General features: G+C 32.3%; 1 protein-coding gene across 2 annotated transcripts; it reads left to right on the top strand.

The window, feature by feature from the left end:
- The first annotated feature begins 1,472 nt into the window (after nucleotides 1–1,472).
- Nucleotides 1,473–25,356, top strand: LOC142323091 (DNA excision repair protein ERCC-8-like). Of its 2 annotated transcripts, XM_075362267.1 has the most exons (4): nucleotides 1,636–1,758; nucleotides 6,397–6,475; nucleotides 16,179–16,489; nucleotides 24,260–25,356. In XM_075362267.1, exons 3-4 carry the CDS (start codon nucleotides 16,261–16,263, stop codon nucleotides 24,958–24,960), a joined length of 930 nt encoding a protein of 309 aa, XP_075218382.1. In that variant the 5' UTR covers nucleotides 1,636–1,758; nucleotides 6,397–6,475; nucleotides 16,179–16,260; the 3' UTR covers nucleotides 24,961–25,356. The 2 variants fall into 2 exon arrangements, with proteins under 2 accessions (XP_075218381.1, XP_075218382.1); XM_075362266.1 differs by lacking the exon at nucleotides 6,397–6,475 and having other exon boundaries at nucleotides 1,473–1,758.
- The last annotated feature ends 1,130 nt before the right edge of the window (nucleotides 25,357–26,486 follow it).

Below are 26,486 nucleotides of genomic sequence, written 5' to 3'. Positions count from 1 at the left end.
GTTTATTAACACATTAATTATATATTAAAATAATAAGTTTTTGCATTTAGTTAAAAATAAGATTAATTTTAATTGTAACATAGGCCCGATTTTACCCACCTTAGCGATGTTTTATATTACTTCGTCCCCACACCGAAATCAGACGACCGTCTGTTAAAATACCATTTGTCTTTTCCACTGTGTATATAACTGGATAGGGAACCCAGTACTTTTCTTTTTCCTGTTTAGCCTCCGGTAATTACCCTTTCAGATAATACTTGAGAGGATGATATGTATGAATGTAAATGAAGTGTAGTCTTGTACAGTTTCAGTTCGACCATTCCTGAGATGTGTGATTAATTGAAACCCAATCACTAAAGAACACCGGTATCCACGATCTAGTATTCAAATCCATGTAAAAATAACAGACATTACTAGGAATTGAAGGCTGGAACTCTCGACTTCCAAATCAACTGATTTGGGAAGACGCATTCACCATTAGACCAGCCCGGTGGGTTTCAGGGACCTAGTACTGAAATTGGGGCACCCACCGGGTTGGTCTAGTGGTGAACGCGTCTTCCCAAATCAGCTGATTTGGAAGTCGAGAGTTCCAGCGCTCAAGTCCTAGTAAAGCCAGTTATTTTTACACGGATTTGAATACTAGATTGTGGATACTGGTGTTCTTTGGTGGTTGGGTTTCAATTAACCGCACATCTCAGGAATGGTTGAACTGAGAATGTACAAGACTACACTTCATTTACACTCATACATATCATCCTCTGAAGAATTATCTTCTTTTTTTTTTTTTTGTCAGGAAAAAGAAAGAAAGAAAAGTACTGAAATTGGTAAAATTAAACTAGCGCCATTCAATAAGTGGTAGAACTAAATAAAATGAAACAGCGCATGCGTAGAGGTAAGAGTAGGGATAAAATCATGTTTTAAATTTAAACGATGCAGTAAAAGTGCCCTGATTTTGAATAAAGGGATCTATTTTTATAGCATTAAAAAACAACTGATTGTAAATACTTGTATATAGAAAAGAAATTTGTGAGTAAAAATCATGCGAAAGTGTGTGTTTCGTAAAATAAAAGATGCGAAATTGAACAATGTATCTTTCTTTAAGTAAGTACAACGTAAGATTTGTGGTTATAACAATGTAAGAATTTCAAAGATTGCGTAATTATTGTGAATTTATGATAAGTTGTTTTTTCATAAATAATAAAAAATATTGATTAAATATATACAGTAGTCGTAAAACTATTGTCCAATACGGTTATCTGACTTGAGAAAAATAAACATTACGATTATAGTAGCGCAAGCGTTCAATGGTTTTATTTAGTTCCCAACATATCATTCTGTGGCGCTAAAGTTAATATTGAACACTGTATTTTACGCCAAATTCCTCTATCCAGTTATATAGTGATCAGTGCTCTTTTCCTACGTACGACTAGAGACTATCGTGAAGTGTTTGACATTCGATAGTGACTATCGATTACTTGTAAATCGTGTATTGCTGTTTACCTGTAATGCTTACATTTGTCAGGTTATATTTGTGTTTCTCAAAATTTAGTTTGATTATCGTCCTTTTGTACGTGTTGTAAAAAAAATGTACCGTTGCATAGATAATGTAAGGTCTGGAATTTTAGAGCCTTTATCTTTCAAACTTGCTGAATGTACAAAACGATCATGTAACCTGCAGTTGAGTAAGTTGATAGATATAGAATCTACACATTCCTCGGGAATAAACACATTAGACGCTGACAACGATAATGGCTCGTAGTAAGTATTCACATTTATTTTGATTAATTTATTTTACAGTTTGGAATCCATTAACATTATCCAGCCAAATTTCTTTGTATATTCCTGACCGATTACAATTGAAAAAGAAAGCTGACAAATCTAAAGGATTTAACCTTATTGAAATTTTAAGATTTTGAAAATCCAGTTTAATTCTTATTTTTCTCGGATAGTAATTAAAAAATTCCTAACTTTTATTTTTAAAGTAAGAATTTATTAAAAAGAGACCTAATAATTTATACTTTAAGCAGTAAATACATTCACTCCCTGTCGTACCACAATAAAGTTTGGCCATGCACTGCAATGTTTTCATCGATAACAGTCATTATTATATTTATTACCATGTCCAAGTGGATTGTTTTGTATATTATTATTATTATTGAAATTTTTATATAGATACTACACCATAAATCCCGTATCATAGACCAGAAACTGGATGTATTGTTCAAAAGAATAATTTACACATAGCAACAAACTTGATCTGCCTGCATTGACTTTAGAAATTAAATGAGCCCATAAAATTTTCATCAAAAGAATAGAAAGTTTTCTTCTTAATTAATTTCTAACCATAGATCTAAATTTATTTTTTCTAGTGCAGTAGTTCTGCCTGACAAACCATTAAAAATCTTGATACCTCAAGAAAACTAACGTGTATTTTGCTGAAGCATAAATAAGGTACGTCAATACAAAATAATAACATTTTAAATTAATTACCATCAACTTTATTTTATGGAGGCAGATAACTCATTCAAAAGTACATTAAAATACTTCCTAATAACTATATCTTTATTGGTATTGAGTGTTCATGCACAGTGGTTGTTAATTTATGTGCTCTGTTTAATTAGTAGAATAACGTAACCATTTGGCATTAAAATTGATACTAGTTACTTTATAAGATTTTATTCTTAAGAATCTAGAAAAATAATCTTACTTAATCAGTAATCTTTTGTTTTTTGTGTGATATACGGTTATTACAAGTAATTATACACACTTTTCCATATACTTTTGAATGCATATTCTTCTTGTAAGGAGAGAAGCTAAGCAACTGGCAGTGGTGGAGAGATGGATTGCTTGATCATTTGGACTTCATCATCTATGAGCTTTTTTAGCTTTGCATTCTGATGCAAATAAAATAATTGTCACAGAATAATATTTTACATGCTATTGCAGAATAAAAAATTAGCATTAAAGAGCTGTTTGTAATTTTACTGAGGGTTTGATGTTTGTGAGAAAATTGAAGATTCCAAAATCTATATGTCTAAGATGACTAACAATTTAGATTCTCTAAAGGCCAGATTGAGCTAATAATCAGATTTTACTGTGTGATGGGGGCAAAGTTTCTAATATGCCCTGGGGAAATATTATGATTGTCACAGAGTTGTTTGTGAAGCTACAGATTTCCCTTGTAATGAAGAGAAATTTAAATTTTGTTATAGTTTAAATAGTAAATCAGTCACATCTTCATTTATTTAAAATTTATACATCTGAAGTAATAAACTTCAGATGTTAAGATTAAAAGAAGTTTCCCTGGATAAGCTCTCTTCTGAACCATTTTCAGTTTCCCCTCATAAGTCATTTTTTAATAAATGAGCTGTCACATTATTGGAAAATACTCAAAATGCTAAAAAGTGAATAGAAGTGTGGAAAATTTATGTGTGTTTGGTCCAGTCATAAAAAAATTTTAATGAGGGAAGAGAATAAGGTTAAAGTTTACAGTATTGCATCTCAAGATGCAATACTGATGATTTAAACTACTTATTAGAGAGGTTTTATTGCACTAACTCTTGCGTTTAATATGCAGGAAGAGAAATTATCACAAGGCAAATAGATTCTGATTACTAAGAGGCAAGTAATTCTAGTAACACCAAAAAGAGGTAGGTAAACCACAGTAAACTATCCTAGTCATCTTTGAAGACATTTAGTACCAAGTCAATCCAGAAAGGAAGAGTTCAGTTTCCAATATGTCAATGCAACAGAAGGTTTAGTGATGAATCTTGCAGAGATTTATCTGGTAGGCTTTTGTTTGATAAAGGTGTGTACATCTATAAGTTATCAGGATTTATTAATTCAATTTTGTATTCTTTAAGACTCATTGTTCAATCTCTCTGCATTAGCATTTGCTTGAATCAGTACACTATAATTCAGTATATCTTTAGTGAAATATGGATTTTTGTAGATGTTAGTTCAATGCCTTATTTATTTAACCTTTTTTTTTGTCTCAGCAGTAAAAAACAAAAAGCTTTGGCAAAGCAAGAAAAGGTTTATTTACATTGGTGAAAAAACTCTGTTTTCTAAATCATCTTTATTGTATAATAAATCTGAATTTGGTTATTGATGTAGGTCAGAGAGATTATTTTATTTCTTTAGTTCTGTTTACTTGAGTCCCAACTTACATAATTATGAATGTATATATGCTTTACAAGATTTTTTTTTAATTTAACACCTTAGACCCAACATAATGGCTGGTGATTTTAATTACCAATTAGGTAATCTGAATCAAGATGTTGGTGTGCTTTTAAAGGCCAAATCCTTTTTAATTTAATAAATATTTAATTATAAGTATTAGAGGGGTCCCAACTAGTACTGTTAATGGAAGAGTGGGGGTTGTTTACCACGGAAGTTCACCAGCTGATCCTCAAGATTGTTTAACATATCTTTCCAATAAAGGTGGCAGTACAAAAAACTTATTGTAGCTCAACAATGAAGCTTTTAGAATTTCTTGATTGACATTTATCACCCTTATCTGTTCATTTAGTCTGCTCACTTTCTATAACTGGCTATAATATTACAAAGGAATGTTGTTTAGCAAGTAATATAATAGTGTAAGATGATAATGATAAAGATATTATTATTTCATTTAATTAGTCAAGTAGAATTTACATTGAAGACCCTGATATTACTGCTCTATATAATAATTTCAAAGATTCTGTAATGCAGGTTGCAGAACTTGATGGTTTTTTTTTAACAATAAAAATAGTTCTTTGATAGTAAGAGATAAGCCATGGTTTATCAAGTAACGTAGTGATATAAAAAGGTTCATTAGAAAAATTCTTATTTGTAGCAACTTGTGTAGTGCACTCCAAGCTTTATAAGATTTGTATTTAGACATCCTATCATCACCAAAATCTATCATGCATTTATTGAATTGAACCATCGCAACACACAATTGAGTTTCTGCTGGATCCTAGCCAAATGGGAATTCCAGGTAATAAATGTATAGATTCCACTGCTAAAGATGCATGTAGATTAGTGATGTGGGTTGAGGAAGCAGGTTTGTTACCTAAATAAAAGGCTGAGTTTCATTCTCATAGATGGTGTCTGGATAATATATTCAATTAAATGCAATAATCTCATCAAATAGTATTGATAATGTATACAGAATCCTTGTGGATTTCAAGGGGAGCTTTAATTCAGTTAAGTGGTTTAAGCTATGGAATAAATTATTTTAAATGGGTTTGGCAGAAAAATTGCTAAACTTTTCATGAAAACACTATTATGCAATTAAATGTAAATGGAGATTTAACTGAAGATATATTAAAATAACAAAGGCGTACTGTAGTGTAAAATTTTGTCTCCCTTGCACTATTTATGACTGATTTAACAGAATTTTTTAAGGTAAAAGGGGTTGGAGGATTTGATTGGCCCAGTTAGTAAAAGTTATTTGAAGATTTGCAGATGATATTTTTATTTAGCTGATCCATGTGTTGTCTGGAGCAAGTTTGATATTTTTATGAAATATTGTGAACTGAATTTTTTTATCTTGAACACTAACAGAACTAAAGTTGGCTTTCATAAATCTCCCAACAAGAAAAAATTCAGGATTTGAAATGGGGGAAGACATCATTGGAATTTTGTAATGAGTACTGATGGGAGTGTTATTTTCATCTACAGGTAAATATTTCATTGTAACAAGAAACCTTATACACAGAGCTCAATTTGTTTCCATAATTTTAATAAATTTGACGAAGAAATCTAAATTTAATGATTGGTCTGTTATCTTTACAATATTCAGAGCTATGCTGTAACTATTATTTTATAGCTGCAGAGATTTCGACTTTAAATTCAAGTACAAAAATTCACAGTTTATTTAATATCTTTTCAGTTTAGTATAATAGGTAAACAAAATTGAACATTCAGACCATTTAAGGATGTGAGACAATTATCTGGATTTTACATAATTATAGTAATGTCACCAGCAGTGGCAGCTCACATATAGGTACTATGAAACTCCAGTACCCTTGTTGTTATTTCCACTTGTTGTTATCGATAACACTTATTGTGAGTCCTTTTTTCTAATTCTTCTTTTATACATGTACAGTATATAATCCTTAAGCTTAAGTCAGTACCCATCCCTCAGTTTATGAAAAAGGTATAAAAATCTTTGTGTGGAACTGTGCCCTTCACAGTTCCAGTGGCGTGATGTGTGGCTGTTGTGTGTATGCACACATAGGAAGCTGCACATGAAGGGGGAGAGCACTGTTGCTCCCACAGTGTCGACCCTGACATGCTGGTGGAAGGTAGTTTTTATTTTAGTCCGTGTGTATGGAACGTTCCTTGTTCATTCCCTTTTCTAGTTTAGTCAGCGGAAGGAATATAAAAGTGGTTTAGTTGTTTTTTCAGTAGTGATCAGAAGATGGCGGAAAGCAAGGGCTCTTTGATTGCCAAATCTGTCTAAAAACACGGAAGGGCAAAAGAGAAGGTAATTAATAAAAACTAATTATGTATTTTTTTCTGTGTAAATAGAAATTTAAATTAAGCACCATTGGATTATAGTGTTTTTAAGCGGACATTTTATTAAGTTATTATCTAATAATACTAAAAAATATTATTTGTATTGACATTTTATTTATTTGGTTAAACTGAATACGGTTTTTAAGTACAGTGTGCTTAAAAACCGTGTATCATATTCTTGAAGTCGAGTGTGGATACTCTGTCTGAGAGGATGTGTCTATTGAGCTCTGCGTTTTGTTTAATTTTGGACTGGTTTTTCGGATAATTTGTTGATTTTGATATTCGGGAGTTTGTGAATTTTCAAGAGATTTGGTTAAGGATTTACTTTTTTATTAAGGTTTTTTGTGAATTGGGTATATAAGTGAATATAAAACCTTTTTAGTCAGTTTCTTAAGTGGTACATAGTGCTTAAGTGAAATATTGTGGTTATTAATCATCAAGGACATAAGAGGAAGTGAATATATAACACCTATTGTGAGTACAAGCTGTTTTTTACAGAAAAAATTAATAGTTTTGAGGTTATATAATAGCTCATAATAGCAAATTTTCCTAAGTCAAATAGACAGGGCAGATCCAGTAGAACTTCTAAAGTAGTAAACAACTTCTTAGTTGTAAACAAACACTTAAAATAATTTTCAACAGAGATGAATAATTTTCTAACGAAATTTTTCTAAGTCCTGAGAGACGATTAATAGGGGTATAGTTTTTCCTTAATATCGCCTGATCCATAAATCCTAGAACAATAATTCCAAGATATAAATCCATTTCATAACCCTTCCTACCCCCTGACCCCCCCCCCCCCCCCAGCATGCCCATTAATACAATGGGCAAACTAGTCGAAAAAATGCTGGCCAAATGCATCTCCCAGGAGCTAGAAGGGGCTGGAATTAGCCCCAGCCAATTTGGCTTTTGGCGAAATCGCTCCACTGTGCAGGGCATAATGGAAGGCAACAATTGGGCCAATGAAGTCAAGGCTGGTACATGAAGAACGAGAGGTATCCCTCTGATGATCTCTCTCGATATAAAAAACGCCTTCGGATCAATACAATGGGATCACATAAAAGAAGCATTGATATCTAAAAGGATCAGTAGATATTTAAGAAATCAAATAGAGGAATACCTTTCAGAAAGAAGATGCACAGTGGAGGCGCAAGAAGACAACATAGAGGTCTATATGCGAGGAGGTGTACCGCAGGGATCGGTGTTAGGGCCGTTATTGTGGATCATGGCCTTTGATAGCCTACTACAGAAGGAATACCCAGCTGGTGTTGAACTAGTGGCGTACGCGGACGATCTCGCGGTTCTCATACAGGGTAGATCTACGTTGGAAGTACAAAATAAGGTGGACGAGACCATGACTATAGTAGGACAATGGCTGGTCTCCAGGGCATTAGCATTGTCATTAGACAAATGTAAATGTATAACATTTACAGGCAAAAGACGCCTGGACCTGTTAAAAATCAGAATAAACGGAAGCGCTATAGAAGAAGTATCATCTTTGAAGTACCTAGGTGTAATTCTACAAAAAAATTGCAAATTTACAGAGCATATAGATAGAGTATGTAAAAGAGCAGAAGGTACATTTAAAGGCCTCAATCTAATCATGTCTATGCAAAGAGCACCCAGAACATCTAAACGCAAGCTGCTAGCCACCTTCGTGGCATCCTCTTTGATGTACGCGGCACCAGTTTGGTGGCCTGCGATAAACATAAAAAGAACAAGTTGATAAAGATACACAGAAAGGTACTTTTGGGGGTGATCTCAGCGTATTGTATGGTCTCGTATGATGTGCTGTGCGTGGTGGCAGGGGTACTTCCAATAGATCTAACCGCGAAGAAACACGTAGATAAAGCGAACGGAAAGGACGAGCAAGAGATCAGAAATGAAGTCATGAATAACTGGCAGAACAGGTGGATAGAGGCGTGAGTAGCGCGGTGGACAAGGGGACTCATCCCGGACATTAAGACCTGGATTGAGAGAAAACACGGTGAGGTGGACTTTTTTGTTACACAGTTCCTCACAGGACACGGTAATTTTAACCATTACCTGTACAAAGTAGGAAGACGCGTAGATTCGACATGTATGTACTGTGAGGGACTTGATGACGTCAGACACACCTTCTTTGCTTGCAATAAATGGGCCACCCATAGAGCAACAGCAAATATCCAGGGAATGAGTCCCCTCAACATAGTAAGAAATATGTTGGAAAATGAAAATTAATGGAGGGATATCTCCAGTTTTATAAGGAAGGTTATAACAAAAGAACGAGGAGGAGCGTCTGGGTTTTTAGTGTTAGGGAAGGGTGGACAGCCTCAATGGGGAGAGTCGGCATGCCAAGGTGTGCCGGTCTCGATGAACCGTTGGGGACTCCAAAGGGTTGGATAGAAGTAGGTGATACAAAAAGACCTGGCAGCATACCGCGACGTTCAAGGTATGGTGTGGTGTCAGAAAAAGGGCAACTTGATTGTCTCAAAAGATCTGAACCAGTAAGCCGACCTGCCATGTCGGTATATAGCATGTAGGCGGGGAGGCTTATTAGAGTCTATAGACACTCCCCTGGGCGGCGCAATACCAACAAGTCGGACCGGCCCAGGGGAGTAGAGACAAAAAAAAAAAAATCATATTCTTGAATGTGATAAAATGTATAATTAGATTTTTATCCTGCTTCCAACTATTCTATTTGATCCATTTTTTCTGTTCTTTTATTTTCCAGAAAACTTTAACCATGGCCTTGAAAAGGCCCAGAAAAAAATTTTTGGAGTAGCACCCCCACTAATTACAACTATGAGCCACCACTGGTCACCAGCATTCAGATAATAAGTAGATGTCATTACCAAATTGAAATCCAGTAAAATAGTACACATAATTTGATATGATCTATTGTATGTTCCAGAACAGAGTATTCTTTCAATCATTTAGCATATTGATACCAAAGTTAGTACATACATAGTGCATGCTTATCTTTTATCAAACCAGAAGACCACATCTTTACAACCGATTCCTGCTCTAGTTAAGTTTTATGGGAAAGCAGCATTCAATATCCAGTAGAAAGCATTGACAGAGATCATAGCATATGTGATATGTTCTCCTTCAAGATCAAATTGTATTTTCTGCATCTAAACAGACATAAGTACCTTTAATTAGTTGTTGGGGGATGAACCAGTAAGTCATTTGTACTTGTCTACTACAGGTTTTATCAAATCCATGGAAATTTGGCATTTTAAATACTAAAATATTTTGCATTTTTATTTGAACTTTATCAGTTTTTGTTGCCAATGTCAATATTAATAGTATGTGAAATTTTTAAAACTAACATAACATTTAAATTTCTTTTAGTATGAAATAAAATTACAGTAAATTCTGTGTAGTAGAGTAAATACTACTGAACAATGCAAAAAAAAAAAATTCAATTTTCTATTCTCATGTTACTGAGTATTTACTGAAAAATGGACCAATGAAAGTATTTTTTTTTTTTTATTCACTTCGTTGAATTATTAAAAACAAACAGTTAGGAAGATACTGCTCAAAAAATTGTCTAGTCTTAACCCATCGCCATTTCTAACACCTTTATAAATTCATTCTCTAATATACATCAACACTGTATTTTGTGTGATATAGATATGTAGACAACAGCATAAAATTACACCATACATGAAAACAAATTGGCGAGTTTCTTTTTTTTTGCAAATCCTCTAAACCAAATTAATGTGATTAATTTACTTAAATTTTTATTAACCGATTTTTTGCCAGTGGTGCGTAAACGCACCTTTTTCTAAAATAATTTTTTTATAAATTTCTAAATAATTTTCTTCACTTTTTACAAGTTCTTTGATCACCCTAACATAAGTTATAATTGATTACGTTTTTATTTTTTAGTTTAACTACATTCAAACTTACTGTAATTTAACATTCCGTGTAACTGCTTCATTTTATAATATATTTGGATAGCAGAGTTGTTATAAATAATATTATTATTTTAATTATATCTCTAGGTTTTGTTTTTTATTGTCAATTGATAAAAATAACTTGTTTTTAAAAATCATTATAAATAGCAGTCGTTAAAGATAATGGTGTGATGACACACCTTTGGCATAATGAGTGATCACTCATGAGCTAAGCATGCATCGTAATAGGTTACGTTGGAATATTCTCAAAGTCTTGTGTTGCATTGTTTTGCTTATACATCGTTGTAGTTTTGTTTGGTTTAACATTTTATTGAATTGATACAGCGTTTCCTTTTGTTATTAAATTTTTATTACGTTTCGGTATTAATTTTATAATTCATAGAAATTTACTCAAGAAGTATCTCAAACAATATTACATCGTGTTTTAGTATAGTGTTTATTTACTACGTACATGCATTAGTTTTACAAGAGTCGAGTTGATTTCATTATAATTTAAGTATTTTGTAAAATGTAGAATTTTGAAAAACCGCTGACACTTGACGAATTGCAGTCCTTTTTAGATGAAGATGAAGATAACATATCGCAAGCAACTGCTATTGACGCGACTTATATTCCACCTAAAGTTGATGAACTTACAGATGAAGAAGATTTTGATGACAATTTGCTAATCGAGACCCCTTTTACAGCAACAACTAATATAGCAGGTTTTTTTTTGTCTTCAGTCATTTGACCGGTTTGATGCAGCTCTCCAAGATTCCCTATCTAGTGCTAGTCGTTTCATTTCAGTATATCCTCGTCATCCTACATCCCTAACAATTTGTTTTACATATTCCAAACGTGGCCTGCCTACACAATTTTTCCCTTATACCTGTCCTTCCAATATTAAAGCGACTATTCCAGGATGCCTTAGTATGTGGCCTATAAGTCTGTCTCTTCTTTTAACTATATTTTTCCAAATGCTTCTTTCTTCATCTATTTGCCGCAATACCTCTTCATTTGTCACTTTATTCACCCATCTGATTTTTAACATTCTCCTATAACACCACATTTCAAAAGCTTCTAACCTTTTCTTCTCAGATACTCCGATCGTCCAAGTTTCACTTCCATATAAAGCGACACTCCAAACATACACTTTCGAAAATCTTTTCCTGACATTTAAATTAATTTTTGATGTAAACAATCTATATTTCTTACTGAAGGCCCGTTTAGCTTGTGCTATTCGGCATTTTATATCGCTCCTGCTTCGTCCATCTTTAGTAATTCTACTTCCCAAATAACAAAATTCTTCTACCTCCATAATCTTTTCTCCTCCTATTTTCACATTCAGTGGTCCATCTTTGTTATTTCTACTACATTTCATTACTTTTGTTTTGTTCTTGTTTATTTTCATGCGATAGTTCTTGCGTAGGACTTCATCTATGCCGTTCATTGTTTCTTCTAAATCCTTTATACTCTCGGCTAGAATTACTATATCATCAGCAAATCGTAGCATCTTTATCTTTTCACCTTGTACTGTTACTCCGAATCTAAATTGTTCTTAAACATCATTAACTGCTAGTTCCATGTAAAGATTAAAAAGTAACGAGATAGGGAAAATCCTTGTCGGACTCCCTTTCTTATTACGGCTTCTTTCTTATGTTCTTCAATTGTTACTGTTGCTGTTTGGTTCCTGTACATGTTAGCAATTGTTCTTCTATCTCTGTATTTGAACCCTAATTTTTTTTAAATGCTGAACATTTTATTCCAGTCTACGTTATCGAATGCCTTTTCTAGGTTTATAAACGCCAAGTATGTTGGTTTGTTTTTCTTTAATCTTCCTTCTACTATTAATCTGAGGCCTAAAATTGCTTCCCTTGTCCCTATACTTTTCCTGAAACCAAATTGGTCTTCTCCTAACACTTCCTCCACTCTCCTCTCAATTCTTCTGTATAGAATTCTAGATAATATTTTTGATGCATGACTAGTTAAACTAATTGTTCTGTATTCTTCACATTTATCTGCCCCTGCTTTCTTTGGTATCATGACTATAACACTTTTTTTGAAGTCTGACGGAAATTCCCCTTTTTCATAAATATTACACACCAGTTTGTATAATCTATCAATCGCTTCCTCACCTGCACTGCGATGTAATTCTACAGGTATTCCGTCTATTCCAGGAGCCTTTCTGCCATTTAAATCTTTTAATGCTCTCTTAAATTCAGATCTCAGTATTGTTTCTCCCATTTCATCCTCCTCTTCTTCCTCTATAATACCATTTTCTAATTCATTTCCTCCGTATAACTCTTCAATATATTCCACCCATCTATCGACTTTACCTTTCGTATTATATATTGGTGTACCATCTTTGTTTAACACATTATTAGATTTTAATTTATGTACCCCAAAATTTTCCTTAACTTTCCTGTATGCTCTGTCTATTTTACCAATGTTCATTTCTCTTTTCACTTGTGAACACATTTCTTTAATCCACTCTTCTTTCGCCAGTTTGCACTTCCTGTTTATAGCATTTCTTAATTGCCGATAGTTCCTTTTACTTTCTTCATCACTAGCATTCTTATATTTTCTACGTTCATCCATCAGCTGCAATATATCGTCTGAAACCCAAGGTTTTCTACCAGTTCTCTTTATTCCACCTAAGTTTCCTTCTGCTGATTTATGAATTTCCTTTTTAACATTCTCCCATTCTTCTTCTACATTTTCTACCTTATCTTTTTTACTCAGACCTCTTGTGATGTCCTCCTCAAAAATCTTCTTTACCTCCTCTTCCTCAAGCTTCTCTAAATTCCACCAATTCATCTGACACCTTTTCTTTAGGTTTTTAAACCCCAATCTACATTTCATTATCACCAAATTATGGTCGCTATCAATGTCTGCTCCAGGGTAAGTTTTTCAGTCAACGAGTTGATTTCTAAATCTTTGCTTAACCATGATATAATCTATCTGATACCTTGCAGTATCGCCTGGCTTTTTCCAAGTGTATATTCTTCTATTATGATTTTTAAATTGGGTGTTGGCAATTACTAAATTATTCTTCGTGCAAAACTCTATAAGTCGGTCCCCTCTTTCATTCCTTTTGCCCAGCCCGTATTCACCCACTATATTTCCTTCCTTGCCTTTTCCAATGCTTGCATTCCAATCTCCAACTATTATTAAATTTTCATCTCCTTTTACGTGTTTAATTGCTTCATCAATCTCTTCGTATACACACTCTACCTCATCATCATAATGGGCGCTTGTAGGCATATAGACGTTAACAATTGTTGTCGGTTTAGGTTTTGATTTTATCCTTATTACAATGATCCTATCGCTATGCGTCCTGAAATACTCCACTCTCCTTCCTATCTTCTTGTTCATCACAAAACCTATTCCTGCCTGCCCATTATTTGACACTGAATTAATTACTGTAAAATCACCTGACCAAAAGTCGCCTTCCTCTTCCCACCGAACCTCACTAATTCCTACTTATCCACATTTACCCTATCCATTTCCCTTTTTAAATTTTCTAGCCTACCAACCTTTTTTAAGCTTCTAACATTCCACGCTCCGACTCGTAGAATGTTATTTTTTACTTTTCTGGTGACCCCTTCCTTAGTAGTCCCCACCCGGAGATCCGTACGGGGGACTATTTTACCAAGGAAGGCGCCTCCATTATTGTTATGTGAAAATGCAGAGCCACATTTTGAAAATGCAGAGCCAACAAAAAAACAGTTGTAGTTTTCCATTGCTTTCAGCAATGGAAAATATAGCAGGTACGTTTGAGATTCATGTACATTCAGAAAAAGACATTGATGCTGAAATATCAAATTGCAAGGATAAACCAAACAAATCTAAAACTAAACCCAAAACAAACATTCCAAAATGGTAAAAAATTGAACCAATTTATTAAGAATTGCCAAATTCAGTAGAACATAGACAAATAGAAATTTTAGAAAATAAACTGGCAGGAAAATCACCCATTGAAATATTTTTCCTTTATTTTGATAATGATTTGCTGAATATGATTTTAGAGTTCAGTATAAAATATGCACATGACAACAATCGGCATGAGTTTTCTTTAATTAGTGCGTTATTAAAAAGATTTATTGCAATTTCGATACTGACTGGTTATCATACGTTACCTCAAACAGAAATGTATTGGAGTAAGGAAGATAAGGTTGTTGAAGTAGTCAGAAATTCAATGAGCCGTAACACCTTTAGAGCAATAAAAAGGAACCTGCACCTTTCCAATAACAAATTGCTTGACAAGAACGATAAATTTGCAAAATTCAGCCATTTTTGGATGAAATAAACAAACGTAATTTATAGTTTGGCGTTTTTTCTCACAATTTATCTATTGCTGAAGAAATGGTGCCATATTTTGGTAGGTATTCAGAAAAAATGTTTATAAAGGGAAAACCAATCAGATTTGGATTCAAGCTTTGGTGTTTATGTAGTTCTGATGGGTATTTGTACCAATTATACCATATGGAGGTGCTAAAAAAGAAAAACCTGAATATGGTCTGGGGACACAAGTGGTACTCGATCTGTTAAATGTTGTATCCCATCCGAACAAGCATAGAATTTATTTTGACAATTTTTTTCGACATATGATCTATTTAAATTACTCAATGAAAAAGGATATTTCGCTACCGGCACTGTCAGAGAAAGGAGGCTTCCTAATTGCCCACTAAAGAGTTCAAAAGTATTGCAGAAGATGGATAGAGGTACATTCGATTTTGCATTTGATAAAAAAACTAGTTTTGCAGTAGCTAGATGGAATGATAATGCAGTGGTGACAGTTGCCAGTAATCACAATGGAATTTACCCATTAACAAATACAAAAAGATATAGCAGAAAAGAAAGAAAAGATATAACTATTAGTCAGCCATTAATGGTAGCACAATACACAAAATTCATGGGTGGCGTGGATTCTTATGACAATGACATTGGAAACTATAGAATAAAAGTGTGTGGAAAAAAGTGGTGGTGGCCATTGTTTACTAATGCTATCGATTCTGTTATAGTAAATTCGTGGAAACTATATCGGCTTGTAAACCATGATAAAATCAGTCAAATTGACTAGGTCGTACCGTGTATTATTGTTGATCAAAAGTGAGGAAGTAAAAATACCACAGTGCATCGCTGAAATTCGGGGAGATAATGTTCCTTCTCCATCATTGGCAACCAAAGGTCAGCCTTCAAAAAATAGTTTGCCGGAAAATATTCATTTGGACAAAGTAGGGCATGTTATTTCCAAACATGCAAACAAAGCTAGAAAACGATGTAAGCTGTGCAAAAACCACACAATATTTTTGTGTATAAAATGTAAAGTCCACCTGCACTCAAGATGTTTCAAAGAATTTCATTCACCGCAAAGAAAATAAATCCACAATAAACTAAAAACAATTTAATGTAATTTATTCATAGTTGTTTTTTTCTAGTTTTATAAATAGTTTGGTTTCTTTTTATGTTTTTACAAAGTTACATTTTATATTATGCTTTTAGCCAAAGGTGCGTAAACGAACCATTTTATTACTAAGCCATTACTGAATTTTTTGTTGATATGAAAATATTTCTAGCTTTATATACTTCCAAATAGATGAAATAAAGTAATTAATAAAAAAAAAGTAGTGTTTATTTAATTCTGTCAATTAATGGGTTAATGGACTAAGATTTGAATAAGTATTATTCAAATACTAGTACTTGTTTACTAGGATTCAAGGAAAAACAAGGATTCAGATAAATATTTTTATTTTTTATGTAACATTGATATTTTTGTTTTTTAAGTCTGCTTTCAGGTTGTGTTGATGGAAGCATATATGTGCATAATCTCTGTAATTACACAGGATCACCACATTATACCTGTAAAATGATTTATAAAATTGATAAGAGTAGCAGTTTTTCACATAACTACAGTGTTGAAACAGTTCAATGGTATCCATTTGATACAGGAATTTTCATAACAAGCGGTATGGATAAAGTATTAAAAATATGGGATACAAAAGTAATGGAACCTGCAGAAAATTTAAAATTTAAAGGAAGAATTTTTCAGCACCATTTATGTCCTGTACCTTCTCCGGCAAGCTGCCTTATTGCAGGTAAATTTATATGCTTCATTTACTTTGGTATAGATATATACAAGGTGTAATAACAAAATAATGAGAATTTAAAATTTTTTCAAAATGAATTTACTTATTTTTTTATACTGATACTGCCCCCTTCAAAGTAGCCTCCCAGAGACGCGACTCACTCACAATAGTGTTTCTTCCATTCCTCAAAGCATTTTTTTTTTGTATGGCCTTAAGTTCACTTAGTGGATCTTTTCTGTATTTCACCTGCTGTTGCAAATCATTATCCTTTTATTATCCTCTTAATCATTGAGACAAGAAAAAGTTGCAGGATACCACATCTGCTGAATATGGAGACTGTAATGTCCATATGGTGTTACTTTTTGGCTAAATAATCATGAAGTAATAGTTCAGTATGTATAAGGTGGATTGTGGGGCAAAATCAAACAAATTGTTTATCCCTATTTGTAGTAATTTTCTTCATATTGCCTCACATAAACAGAATAAAACTGCTAAGTAATGCTGTTTGTTGACAGTATTACTGTACAACTTTGTGGTAAGAATTCATAACAGACAACACTTTGTAATAAAAAAGACAGTGAGGAGAAACTTAATATTCGATCAAACTTGTGTTTTTTGGTCTTGGTTCTTCAGGAAGCATCCATTGGATGATTGAACCTTTGTTATAATATCATAACTGCACACCTGCATTTCATCATCTGTTTGACACATTTGAGTAATTCTGAGTCATCAGTGATGTTAGCTAACAATTGTTCTGTAATATTTTTTTGATGTTGCTTTTGATGAAAATTCAGCAGTTTTGAAACAAATGCTGCTGCTATTCATTTCACGCCCAAAATTTCAGTCAAAATTATTTCATACAAGCCTTAGGAGATTCCAAAGCTCTTCAGTAACTTTTCTAATAGTGATTCAATGATTATTTACCATCAGTGTCTATTTTGTCGTTATTTTCATCAGTTGTAGGTGTGTTATGATGTCCAACAATTTTGTTTTCCTCTGGACTTTTGTTTTGAAACTATACATACCACTCATAAACTTTAATGTCAACATAACTTCCTTGTTAAAACAATCTTCACCACTTCGATAAACTTTATTCCATTTTTAATAAATTTAATATAGATTCTTTGTTCTATCATTTTCAAACAAAACAGATCACCTGTCGCAATAAAGTACTTCGTAATTACTCAATTGCCAAATTTGAACTCATCGTCATATGGTGTTCTGCCTGTTGGCAGGTCCCTAGCCCTACTGCTGCCAACATCTGTTTCTGGTCATGCTTTTCTTTTCGTTTCATGATAACCTTCACTACCCTTTATGTTATTTATTAACTTTAGCCTCTTTTTTCACCTTCAAGAACTGTATCTATTATTTATTTTCCCGTAATTGTATGCCCAATCCATTTTCCTTCCCTCCTTCTGATAGTGACCAATATTATTCTTCTTAATACGTCATTTACTCTGTCTACCCATTATATTTTCAACATCCTCCTTCAGACCCACATCTTGGAAGCCTTGATCTTATCTTTTTCCTTTTCCCCAGTGCCCATGTTTCACTGCCATACAAAAGTATACTCCAAACATAGCATTTTACCAATCTCGTCTTCAGGTTCAGATCCATGTTGCTGCAGAGTAGGTTTTTCTTTTTAAAAAAGGCTTCCTTTGCCATTGCAATTTTCGTCTTAATCTTTTCGTTACTTCTCCAGTCTTCAGTTAGTACTGTCCTGAGATACTAATATCTTTTTACTCATTCAATTTTTCCTTCTGCTGTTACAACATTCACTTATTCTTTCATTCCTACTTCCAATGCTTTTATCATTCCTTGTAATATGTGAGTGTCTTTAGCTGCAATCAGCAAATCTGATAAAATTTATACTTCTTCCACCTATGTTTACTTCTTTTTGGCTATCCAATATTTCTTTCAACATTTCCTCGACATAAAGGGTGAACATTGTTGATGATAAACAGCACCTTTACCTTGCTTCTCTGCCAATTTGTGAGATTCTCATTTATTTTTACAGCTGCTTTTTGATTCATATACAGTACTCTAATCAGTCCTCTATGCTTTCAGTCAACTCTCTTTTCTTTCAGATGTCAAATAAATTTTCCCGCTGTACTCTGTCGAATGCCTTTTCCATATCTGTAAGACACAAGCTCAATCCACTTCTTTCAAAACTCTCTAATCATTCTGGTTAATCCTACAGTTCCTCTTGTTCCTTTTCCTTTTTTGAATCAAAACTTTTTCTCAGCATTTTCCTCCATTTTTGTAATCAACCTTCTATTCATAACTCTCAGCATTATTTTTGCAGCATATGATATTAGCTGCTATGTTCCTCACATTTTTGGTATTGGTATTATTATTGTTTTAACAGAATCTTCTGGCCGTACTCCAGTAACATAAATTATATTGCACATTGAAAGTATTTCATCTACTCCTTCATTCTCTAAACATTTAAAGAGTTCTGTTGAAATTTCATATATTCCTGATGCTTTCCTGTTCTTCATATCTTTAACAGCTTGTATAATTTCAGATCTCAAAATTGGTGGGCCTTTTTCTCTTCCATAATTTCTTCTTCCACTACAGCTTCTTATCTTTCACGTTCTTCATTCATACAGGTCCTCTGTATACTCTTCCCATTGTTTTTTTTATAAACATTTTTACCATATTTCTTATCAGTTTCTCTTGTTTTATAAGTAGGATTTCTTCTATCCCATGTGGCATTTTTTACCTTCTTACACAACATATCAGTCATACTTCCTTTTCTTTTCTAAATTTTCTATGCCTTTACATTCTTCTTTTAGCCACCTTTCCCTAGCTTTATGTGTTTCTCTCTTTAATTTGTTATTCAATCTTTGATAGATTGCTCTGTTGTATTCTCCTTCTTTACTTTTATATTTTCTTTTTTCCATTTTTTATATCATTTCTTGTGCTCTTTAAAGTTTCTTAGTCCAATTGCCTTTATACAAACCAAATCCTTTCTCTGCAGCTTCCCTAAGATAATTTTATCCTTGACCACATTTCCTCTGCTGGTTCATTTTTCCTTTTACCTTGAGTAATTGCCTTTGTCATCATTTCACCCACTTTTACTCTCCTTACGCCCTCTAGCCCCTCTATATTCCATTCCTTCACCTTCATTGCAGTTTGAATTTTTTATAATCTTATTTTCATTTCCATCATTGACAGAATATAATCACTTCATATGTCAGTTCCTGAAAGCTCATTTTCCTTGTTAACAACATTCCTGTATCTATTTTCAACCAAAAAATTAATTATCTGTAAGCGAGTCCATCTTTTTGTCTTGTTCAAGTATATCTTCTTTGTTTATTATTCTTAAAAACCTAATTGTAATGAATAAATCCTTCTCTTGGCAAAATTCAACCAACCGCCTCCTCTTTCATTTTGTCTTCCCAATCAGAATTTGCTGACTGTCTTTTCATCTTTGACTTTTCCCACCTCTGCATTCCAGTCCCCCATAATTATTTTACAGTAATCCTGTTTATTTTCTAATATCTCCTCAATGTTATTTTACATCTTTTCAGTATTTTCAACCTTATACTCCGATGTTGGCAATGTACACCTTAATTACTATACACCATGTCACGAAATGGTGCAGCAGATACAAATATAAAATCAGCATGTACGAGTTATATCTCAGTAATTTAGGCTGAATCATTCTGTCACTCCCGTGTGCTGCAAGTGCAATTATTGTTTTATGCGTATAATAATGTACTGTAAGCTATCAATTGTCTGGTGCCTTGGCATGCCAATGTTAAGCAATTAAAAATTTTGTTCAGTCTTTGTTATTGATGTTTAAATAATGATAACATCATTTATAATGTTTCACACCATTATTCAGTTGAGTGAAAGAAAGTATTTCAGTCTGTTTTATCATGTTACTTCACACAGTATGATACAGTTTTATAGTTAATTTTTGTAAGTTTTATTCAGTGTTATTTCAATTTACCCTGTGTTTTTGTGCCAAGCAGGTTTAACAATGAGTGATTCTTCCATGAAACATAAACTGGAAAAACCCTTAAGTAGCTCCAAAAAAAATTAATCAGCAAAATATATATTACCTTAAAACAAGTAACCCTAAGACTGCATCAGAGACATTCCTCACAAAGCAAACAGTGCAACAGGCATTAGAAAAAGAACAATTTTTAATATAATAAAGAAACATAAAATCGATGGTAAACATGTTAGCCCTAAAAAGGCTTGAAAGCATGTGAAAATGATTGAAAAGTTGGACAGTTTTACTAAATCCACTATCAAAAAAAAGTTAATTCATTTTAATTCAAAAACAAGTTTCCTAACTTGAATAAAATATTAAATGCTGTGAATACCGATTCTGAACTGCCAAATTTTCCTAGAAGTACATTAGTTCAAGTTTTAAAACAAATGAATTTTTGTTTCATGTCCATAAAAAATAATTCTTTATTGATTATACATGAAGATATTATTTCATGGTTTCACAAATATTTAAGAGATATTAAGTGATTTTATGAAGAGGGAGCACAGTTTATTATCTAGATCAGATGCTGGACATGTAAAAGAAAATGTATGGGTGAATAATAAAGAGCACAAAAAACACTTTGATGAAAGGTTTCTCAATTGGGGTGAAACCCCGGCTGGTGAAGTTAAACAATTAATAGTAATGTGTGATGGAAGTAAAAATTGGTTTTTGAACAATGGTTTATGGGTTTGAAATCCAGATCTCCCAAGAGTATCATGAGGAAATGAATGGTGACAGTTTTATGCAGTGGTTTAACAGAATTATCCAAATTTGTTACTGACGAATCTGTCAGTAATGGATAATGCACCTTATGATTGCCTAAAATCTGAAAAAATTCCAAATAATTCAATTCGAAAATCAGACATTTCCAAATGGTTACAATCGAAGAAAATCACAAATCACTTACACTGAAGACATGTTAAAAGTAAAACTATAAGATTAGTAAAATCAGTTAAACAAAAATATATTCATTATGAAGTAAAAGAAATAGCAAAATAAAAAATTGTTTATCTTGTGTCTTCCTCCATAGCATTGCAATTTTAACCTGATAGAATTGATTTGGGCACAAAAAAATGACTACATTTAGAGTAATAACACAATATTTAAGTTAAGTGATGTAAAAAATGTATTGAGAGAAGGTGTTAATAGAATAAATGCAAATACTTGGAAAAATTATATTCTACATGTAATTGAAGAAAAAAAAGCATGGGAAGCAGACAGTTTGTGTGAAGATATTATTAAAGATATTGTGATAAATATGAAAAACAATGAAAATAGTTTAACTTATAGCAGCGTAATGGGTACTGAAGAAATACATTAAGGTTACAAATATTTTTTACTCTTTTACTTCGTAAAATTTTGACATAGTAGAAACATACTTTTTTTAAATTTTATTTTAAAGATAAATATATAATTTTATAACAACTTTCTAATTTTCGTATTACAAGTTGTTTTTACTTCATTTTTATGAAAGCAAAGAAAAGTGTTTTTTTTTTTCTTGGATTGTTTGCACTGTATTAAATTAAATGATTATCATCATACTGTTATGTTTTGGTTTGCTGCTTGCTTTCGTGAAACAAATTATAGATCTTTTGCAACATTCCAATCCTTAAAGCTATTATTTTATCATCTATATAAATTACTTTTTGTACTATTCTTGCTTCAGTATGTTTTACAGCCATTCCTACTCCGTTTTTTTCCTCTTTCAATTCCTGAGTAATATTAGGTAACTTCACTACTTCTCAACTTTCCTCTCCCTCCCATCCAAGCTCTCTTATCTCTACTATATCCATTTTATTTATTTTTATCTCTCTCTTCAAGTTTCCCAACTTACTTGATGGCAATAATGTTCTCACACTCCATGCACTTATTCTCACTGCTTTGTCTTTTCTATGACACTTCTGCTGCTTCCCCATAGATCTGAACCAGAAGTCATTTTACCTCCAGAATATTTAACAAAAGAAGACATCACCATGGTGCCTGACTAGGACTAAGTACTCTGGTATTCCGTTCCCTTCTGTATCCTAATGTTGTTGACTTTGTATAGAAGTTTCATTTTGGGAGCATAGCTTGTAGGGGCATAGCTCCTTATCTCTTCATTCGTTAGCCCCTTGTATATGCCAACCAACTTTAATATATACAATCGTGTACATTATATTTTGCTTCCTCTCTAGATAAGGTCAAAGACCTAATCGACATTTCTTAGATTCTCTAATACTTTTAGAGTACTTTTTACTGTAGTACTTTGTGTAGTAATTTAAACTACATATCTACTACAGCTAAAAATATCATTATATGTTATAACATTGCTATTATTGCATGGGAAAATGATAGACTCGGTTGAAAAGACATAGCTTGCAATATTAAAAAATTCTCATTTTTTATCATACATCATATTTTTTATCCCCCATCTTTAGTTGTTGGTGCTCTGATAGCTGCAGTTATAGTGACAGAATAAACTCATTCTAAATGATAACCTGTAAAAGTCATCAGAGACATTTCTTACCCGATTGGACTTACACTTTTAACTTATATAAAATAACAAAAATTTGTTGGAAACAGTAGATTGAGGGAAAGGGTTCTGGATAGTTAGTTTAACTATACACCTGAACCATCTATTCTGTTTTGACATTGGTTTATGTATAATAACAAATATTATTATTTATACAATCTTGGTCAGTTATTTTTTATTAATAATAAGTATACATTGTTGTAACTGATGGTGTATGAGATTAGATTAAAACCTCATTCAAAAAGTTACCAGAATAAATTTATTAAAAAAATAAAGAAACAGTTTTATTTAAAGTTTAATGTTCCATCATCCTGTGAATTTTAACTTCATATTTTTAATTTTTTAGTCATTTTTTTGCCATTTGATGTAGGCTTTATTTTTTTCATAATTTTCAGTGGCTTCAACTGCTATGGCCATTTTCCTATGAAGGCTTTTAATTTCTTTTCTTTTTGACCTCCTTAATGTTTCTGTTCTCATCAGTTATATTAAGTGGAAAAAGTGTAAAAGAAATGTTTCTTGATGACAGTTGTATCTTTTAGAAAGAAGAGAAGTAAAAATTTTGCTAAGTTAAAGGAATAGTATTTTTAATAACTGCTGCTAGAGTATATATATTGTATCATTTATTTAATATACAGTCACTAGATTTGTAGAGAAGAAAAACCGTAATAATTTGTATTTTACAGATTATTCATCACTGAAATTTTTACATTCAGTAGATTTATAATCATTTATGCATTCATCCAGTAAAAGTATATGTTACTGTTCATGCTGATTTTGTATATGAGAGATAATTTGCTGAAGTGAAAACTCTTCTGTATTTCATAAGTATAGAATAGAAGTAGCTGATAGAACTATCTCATTTGACTGTCAATGATACACTATGAGGTGGGGGGGCAATGTTTTCATAACCCCGCTTGACCATTTTTCATCTTTCTTCGTTGATGTAGATGAATACATTATGCTGTGTAAGACTGAGGAGTCATCTGTTAGCTTAAAAAATGCTGGTTTGAATAAAATTTAAATTGACTGGTTATCTAGTAAATTTAACTGAACTTAAAAACTAGATGCTGAATTATTAATAATTTGCATTCATTCAACATTCAAACATGTTTTACACTTTCCTCCCCTCAACAAATCTAGCACTTATCTATCATGGCTAGGAGACAGAGCTATATTAATTCTGTTGTGTTTATATGATTATTTACTTGAAAAATTTGTATTGTATCAGATGTAATTAATTTTGTTCTATTGATTTCAGCTGCAACTACTGTCAATAAGGCATTGTTAGTGGATATAAAGTCTGGCTCTAACGTGTATGAATTGAGAGGTCACACAAGCTCTGTTCTCTCTTGTAAATGGTCACCTAGCACATTGTATATGCTTGCCACCGGTAGTGCAGACAATAAAATAATGTTGTGGGATGTAAGAGCAACTAAAAACTGCCTGAAAGTATTAGATCAGAATAATGGAAAGGGTAGATCAAGCTGTGAACGTACATGCACTGCTCATGATGGCTCTGTTAATGGCCTATGTTTTACTAGAAATGGTTTAAATTTATTATCGTTTGGCACTGACAGTCGTTTAAGATTATGGAATGTCTCAACAGGTGAAAATGAAATGATTAATTATGGTTCAATTCCTAATGATACAAGAAAATCGGCTCAGATAGATGTATCAGCCTGCACAAATAAAGATTTAGTTTACATACCGTCTGAAGGTAACATATTAATTTACTCTTTGTACACAGGTAAAAAAATTAAGGCATTACCTGGACATTACAGTACTGTCAATTGTTGTTATTTTCATCCATTTAATATACAGCTGTATAGTGGGGGAAATGATCGTATCATACTTTGTTGGTCAGATGAAACTGTTGAAAGTGATTATGAAGAATGTAAGAAAAATGAAAATATAATTGAAAATGAATGGTCAACCTCTGATGAAGATAGTTATTCCTAGTTTTATAATTCCACCTTCATTTTCTCCGTTATCTTGTTGAATGTATGTGCATATGTTGTGGTGTGTGTGTGCGCACGCGCGCATTTGGGTGGGTGCGCATATGTGTTTGTGTATGTTATATGTATATACGTTTTTGTTGAACTATATTTATAGAAATGAAAAATGTTATTTAATCGTTCTGTTCTGTGATCTTTTTACTTTTTTGTTACACTTTCATACAAGTTATGTTAAATTGTATCTCTATAGCATGAAGGCCTGAAAGAAACTAAATTAATTACTTTTAAAAATTTTCAGTTATGATTTCTACATATCATTATCAATATAATTAATATTGTTACTGAGTTAATATTTATACTCATATCTAAATTGTGAAATAAAAGTAATTATGTATTTTCATTGTTGTTTATTTTTTTAAATATATCAGAATTTTAATATATTTATTGTAATTGGATTTGGGGTCAGCCAGTCATTGTTTTCTTACAGCATCATTATTGAAACTCATAGATGGACTGATTTGTTACATTAAAGATTTAAGTATCACTATAAAGCATAAATCGTTATAGCATTTTCAACCCCAGATCAAGAGTTCTTGATCTGAGGAATAAAAATGAATAAATTCTGCTTATTCCAAGAAAGTATTACAATTAGAATCATTATTCTCATCTGGATACATATATAAATGTATGATGAGCTCTGTTATGATAGATTCTTGGCTGGATTGTTGGTGGCTTACGGATTTTTTCATTATTTAAATTGGAATCCTTTGGTTAGGGAAAAATTTTAATTGTACAAGTTATTTATGTACGTGTATCAAGTTGATTGAATCATGAAAATGTTTAAACAATTAACAACCCAGTTTCTTTTTTTTTTTTATAAATTAAGGGTGTTAACTTGATATCAAGTTGGTAGGATCATTTAAAATACCCTGAAGTTTGAATATATTTATCAAAATTTAATTTGCACAAGAATTAACTTTTTTAACCAGTAGTTTATTTTTTAAACAAACTTAAGTCCATTGATATGAAAAACGTAAGTGATAATACAGGGTTTTTTTTTTCAGTTGTATAAATATATATCAAACATGTGGTCAAAAAGAGTATTAAATAGGAAATTTATTTAGTATTTTGATTGTGTTGATTTTGAAAGCATTATAGAGTAATGGTCTGTTATATACAATCTAGGTGTTATTGCTGAAAAATGTTAGGATAACTAAAATTTAACTATAAGTCATCATTCCAACCTCATCTGTTTCTCTAACTTCCACTTCCATTTCTCTTTTCTTCCTTTCATTCAAAATATTTATGTTTTCAGCATGATATCATAAATATTTCATGGTATAATGGCAGTGACAATTTTTTTTTAAGATGATTGGGGTTAGTACATTAATGTCCTGACTCTATCACAGATTTTAGGTATAATTTAATAAAAAAAGTATAATATATACTTGTGTTTGTGTGTGTGTGTATTTATATTAAATTGAATCAAACCTATTTTTTTTTAAATAGGAAGGTCAACATTTGACACAT

Source organism: Lycorma delicatula, chromosome 4, assembly GCF_047948215.1.
Source record: "Lycorma delicatula isolate Av1 chromosome 4, ASM4794821v1, whole genome shotgun sequence".
In the NCBI taxonomy this organism is placed as follows: domain Eukaryota; kingdom Metazoa; phylum Arthropoda; class Insecta; order Hemiptera; family Fulgoridae; genus Lycorma; species Lycorma delicatula.
This window is presented reverse-complemented; position numbering and strand designations above follow the sequence as displayed.

What these genes read in the sequence shown, in the direction of transcription:
- LOC142323091 (XM_075362266.1), top strand. Translation starts at nt 1,586, where the DNA reads ATGTACCGTTGCATAGATAATGTAAGGTCTGGAATTTTAGAGCCTTTA. An exon ending in GACAACGATAATGGCTCGTA is followed by an intron (nt 1,759 to 16,178) that starts GTAAGTATTCAC and finishes TTGTTTTTTAAG; the next exon opens with TCTGCTTTCAGGTTGTGTTG. An exon ending in GGCAAGCTGCCTTATTGCAG is followed by an intron (nt 16,490 to 24,259) that starts GTAAATTTATAT and finishes TATTGATTTCAG; the next exon opens with CTGCAACTACTGTCAATAAG.